The sequence below is a fragment of the Podarcis gaigeae genome (genome assembly GCF_964106915.1).
Source record: "Podarcis gaigeae genome assembly, chromosome: 16".
NCBI lineage: Eukaryota > Metazoa > Chordata > Lepidosauria > Squamata > Lacertidae > Podarcis > Podarcis gaigeae.
In genome coordinates this window covers 8,538,766-8,543,567 of record NC_139693.1, presented here as the reverse complement: position 1 = coordinate 8,543,567, position 4,802 = coordinate 8,538,766, and the positions used below count along the sequence as shown (strand labels likewise).

Sequence of the window (4,802 nt, the reverse complement as noted above, 5' to 3'; positions counted from 1 at the left end):
CTACGAACATGAGTTTGACCAAACCGTGGGAGGCAGTGGAAGACAGGAGTGCCTGGCGTGCTCTGGTCCAGGGGGTCACGAAGAGTCGGACATGACTTAACGACTAAACAACAACAACACATTTTGAAAGGGCATTGGATGTCAATTAGCCAAAGGCTTGGTTAAAGAGTAACATTTTCGCCTGGTGCTTAATGAAGGCTCTAGCCGAGCCTCCCTGGGGAGAGCATTCCACGTGCGGGGAGCCACAGTAGAAAAAGTCCATTTTTGGGTTGCGGAGGTAGACTGCCTCTGAGACTGGAGGCTCCATTCTTAACAATCATGGCTGTCGGCCTAAGAAGTGCTTTGCTGGAGTGGACCAAAGGTACACAGACTCCATCCTGGAGGGCTTGAAGCTGAGTGGTAGACATTCCCTGTTCAATCCCTGGCATTTTCTGGTAAGCCTGGGATAGTCTCCCCTGCCTAAAACCCTGGAGAGCTGCTGGTGGTCAGTGCAGACAATATTGAGCTAGATGCACCAATGACTGGACTCAGTATAATACATGTTCTTTTTACATTCAGCCCTTTATCCAGAACCATGGAGCTGGAAATCTCACTTGATTCTTTAGGAGGAGGACTGTGGAGCAGTTGCTTGGCATGCAGAAGGTTCCAGGTTCAAATCTCCGGCCTCTCTAGGGAGAGCTTGGGATGTCCCCTGCCTCGAACCCTGGAGAGCTGCTGCCAGTCAGTGTAGGCAATACTAACCTAGATGGACCAATGTTCTGATTCTGAATGTAGGCAGTTTCCTACATTCTATAAGACGGGTCCTTCTTCTTATTGTTATTATTATTTGCATTTTTATCGCACCTTCTCCCCAATATAGCGATGTGCAGCTCATCCCACTGGTTCTGCTCTATACCACAAATCCATTAAGCAGACATTTGCTTCTTTTTCTTCTTCTTCCTCTTTTTCTTCTTTGCATTTTTATCCCACCTTCTCCCCAATACAGGGGTACCTCTGGTTAATAACTTAATTCGTTCTGGAGGTCTGTTCTTAACCTGAAACTGTTCTTAACCTGAAGCACCATTTTAGCTAATGGGGCCTCCCGCTGCCACCGCACCGCCGGAGCACGATTTCTGTTCTCATCCTTAAGCAAAGTTCTTAACCCGAGGTACTATTTCTGGGTTAGCGGAGTCTGTAACCTGAAGCGTCTGTAACCCGAGGTACCGCTGTATAGGGATGTGCAACACATCCCACTGGTTCTACTCTATAGCACAAATCCATTAAGCAGACGTCTGTTTTGCCCTGGGGGTGGATATCCTTGGGTACCACCCTTTGGGTGTCGGTGTCATGGGATAAAAGGTAAAGGTAAAGGTACCCCTGCCTGTACGGGCCAGTCTTGACAGACTCTGGGGTTGTGCGCCCATCTCACTTAAGAGGCCAGGGGCCAGCGCTGTCCGAAGACACTTCCGAGTCACGTGGCCAGCGTGACAAAGCTGCATCTGGCGAGCCAGAGCTGCACACGGAAACGCCGTTTACCTTCCCGCTGGTAAGCGGTCCCTATTTATCTACTTGCACCCGGAGGTGCTTTCGAACTGCTAGGTTGGCAGGCGCTGGGACCGAGCAGCGGGAGCGCACCCCGCCGCAGGGATTCGAACCGCCGACCTTTCAATCGGCAAGTCCTAGGCGCTGAGGCTTTAACAAACAGCGCCCCAAATATCTCGAAGGATGGAAGATGGAGCAAGCTTTTTTCCTGCTGCTCCGGAACTCAGGACCTGAACCAACGCATTTAAATCACAAGAAAGGAGATTCTGACTAAACATTTTTTTGGGGAAAACTTTCTGACGGGAAAAGACAGGGGAACGGGCTAACTCAGAACTCTGCTGGGAGGTTTTCAAATTCTTTTAAGCTACGCTTCCCACATGGCAGAGAGGGTTCGACTTAGATGACCCTGGGGGGACCCCTCTCTACTCTACAATATACCAGGGAGGATTGCCTATGGGGTTCTCGAACCCCTCTGCGCATCCTTGCCCACCGGGTGCAATTTATCCGCTGCCCCCCCCAGCACCGTGGCAGCCCACAGACGGGGACCAGCCGCAGACCTCGCCTCTTTTACTCACCAGCTCCTTCTCGTGCGCCTGGTAGGTGTGCTTGAAAGGGAACTCCTGGGGTGCCCGGCCGGCTGTGGCGAGGCTTCTGTGTGCCGCCCAAATCAGGCAGAGCAGGAAGGCCACTGAGCCCAACTGGGAGCGGTCCATTGTGGACAGGATCCGAAAGAGCAAGCTGAAAGCTCAGGGCTGAGAGAGAGCGAGCAAGACAGAGACTGTGAGCTAAGAGCCACAGGAGCTGTCCACGGTGCTGAAGTCTGATGTCTGTTTTTTTTCTGGCTTAGCAGGAGAGCGAGCGAGCCTGTCAGCTTCCGAGCCAGGCGGAGGGGTGGGGGTTGTCTTGGGAAGAGAGGGGAGTGAGGTTCCCCCCCACCCAGCCTGTGTCCCCACAGGAGGGGAGGCATGTGGAAGTGGTGGGTGGGTGTGGGGAAGAGAGCTAGGCACACAGCTGGGTGCAAAATTGCTCTTGGCAGCCCCCAGGGGTGAGCGCTGCGTGGGGTGCTTAAGCGGGAGGGGGGGCCCCCTCTGGCTGACTATTTATCAGAGGTTTACTCTGCAAATTGCAATTTTGGCAAGCGGCGGGAGGCATTAGATTGAGCAGAGAGCCTCATCCATCATCTTGGCCGGGGGCCCAGCGCTTTGCTGGGAGCAGAATGGGCTGGGAATTAGCTCGCTCCCCCGCCCAATAACCGTTGATTCTGATGTTCCACCCTGAGCATCTCTGAGCCTAATGATCTGCTATTATTCTGTCCTGTTATTATTAGAATTAATCATTGCTGGAGAGCGTCGCTGTGTCCAAAAGCGCTTAGAAATCCCGGCCTTGTTTATCTGTCTTCGTTCTCCCTCTCTCCCTCCCTATGCCCTTCTGTATTGAATGTCTAGAACACTTGCTTTGCATACAGAAGGGCCTGGGTTCAATCTTCAGCTAGGGCTTGTCTGAAGCCTTGGAGAGCTGCTGCCAGTCAGTGTAGGCAATTCTGAGCTAGATGGATCAATGGTCTGCTTCGGTAGGAAGCAACTACCTATGTCCCTCTGTAAAGCAGCCCTTTATTCAGAACCACGAGGACTAGATCCTTAGAGTCATAGAATTGTAGAGTTGGAGAGTCATTTACTCCAACCTTTAGCTAAAGAATCCATGACAGATGGCCATCCAACCTCTGCTTTAAAACCTCCTTTGAGAGCACACCACCTCCCAAGGGAGTCCATTCCACTGTCAAACAGTTGTCAGAAAGTTTTTTCCTGATGTTTAGTTGGAATCTCCTTTGTTGTAACTAGAGGCCATTGGTTCAGGTCCTACCCTCCAGAGCAGGAGAAAACAATCTTGCTCCGTCTTCTATTGCAGAGACGTCCAACTCCCAACAGACTGCGGTCTACTCACAGTATAAAAAACTGGCAGTGATGTACCCATTGTCGTTTGATGGATCAATGTTGTTGAGTTGTTTTTTTAGGAAGCAAAGATATATGGATATATGAATGAATGAAACTGAATGAGCATTGCGATATACACAGAACATAATAAAAAGTTGATTATATAAAACACCCAGCTGAGGGTCCTGAATCTGCAGTCAAATAGTGGACCTTAATCTGATAATCCACTTTTTTTGCTAGGAAGCAAAAGTTGCTGAGCTTTTTTTGGAAAGGCAAAGTTGTCCAGCTTTTCTTAGGAAGCCAGAGCAGTTGAGCTTTTTCTTTTTATTCCTCTTTTTTTGTGGGGAAGGAGATCCCTGAGGGACCAGAGATCTACCAGGAACACCCCACCCATGATCTACCTGTTGGACGTGCCTGTTCTATGGGACAGCCCTTGAGATATCTGAAGGCGGCTATCATATCTCCCGCAGTCTCCTCTTTTCCAGGCTAAATATACCCAGATCCTTCAACCATTCCTCATAAGGCTTGGTTTCCTCCAATCTTGGTCGCCCTTCTCTGCACACCTTCCAGCTTATCAATATCCTTCTTTAATTTTTAAGGAAAGGATTGTGGGTCAGTGCCAGAGCCACTGTTTTTTATACATAGAAGGTCTCAGGTTCAGTCCCAAATGGCATTTCCAGGTGGGGGTGAGAATGGACACTACCCAAAACAGCTCACTGGTTGGTTTCTGTCTCTGAAGCAGCAATTGAAAGGCAAGAAAAGAGAAGATCTGTTTGTCATCCATCCACCTACCTGTCCTGCTCCCCCCCCCCCGCCCTGCCTTAAGTTTCCCTCTGGCTAAACTCCCTTGCCTTGTACGTTAATCTCTATCCATTTATCCTTTTGACAGTTTGATCTTTGCTTTCTTCAGAAAACATTTAATGATGCTCCAAGGCTTCACACACACAAACACACACACACAAACACACAAACACACACACACTTTCAAAGCAAAGTAATCAGTGTTATTGGAAGGGAGGTGGAAATCAGGGATCAGGATCGTGCCTTTTGCCAGTTAAGGTTGCCATATTAAATGAGCCAGTTTGCCCCTCTGTCAAGTTAATTGCCATATTAAATGAACCAGTTTGCTCTTCTGCCAGTTAAGCTTGCCAATTTAACCTCCAGTGACTTAACCACAGTGGTACCTCAGGTTAAGAACTTAACTCGTTCTGGAGGTCCGTTCTTAACCTGAAACTGTTCTTAATCTGAGGTACCACTTTAGCTAATGGGGCCTCCCGCTGCCGCCGCACCACTGAAGCACAATTTCTGTTCGCATCCTGAAGCAAAGTTCTTAACCTGAGGTACTGTTTC

At 49.5% G+C, this 4,802-nt stretch overlaps 1 protein-coding gene across 1 annotated transcript in view; it reads right to left on the bottom strand.

The window, feature by feature from the left end:
• The window catches only part of LOC310833455 (cocaine- and amphetamine-regulated transcript protein-like), a 9,821-nt gene extending 6,675 nt beyond the window's left edge, over window positions 1–3,146 (bottom strand). Inside the window, exon 1 of the mRNA XM_083716197.1 lies at window positions 2,097–3,146. Coding sequence (XP_083572323.1) covers window positions 2,097–2,234 — 138 coding nt within the window. The 5' untranslated portion in view covers window positions 2,235–3,146. The remainder of the gene's footprint in view (window positions 1–2,096) is intronic.
• Window positions 3,147–4,802: the final 1,656 nt, after the last annotated feature.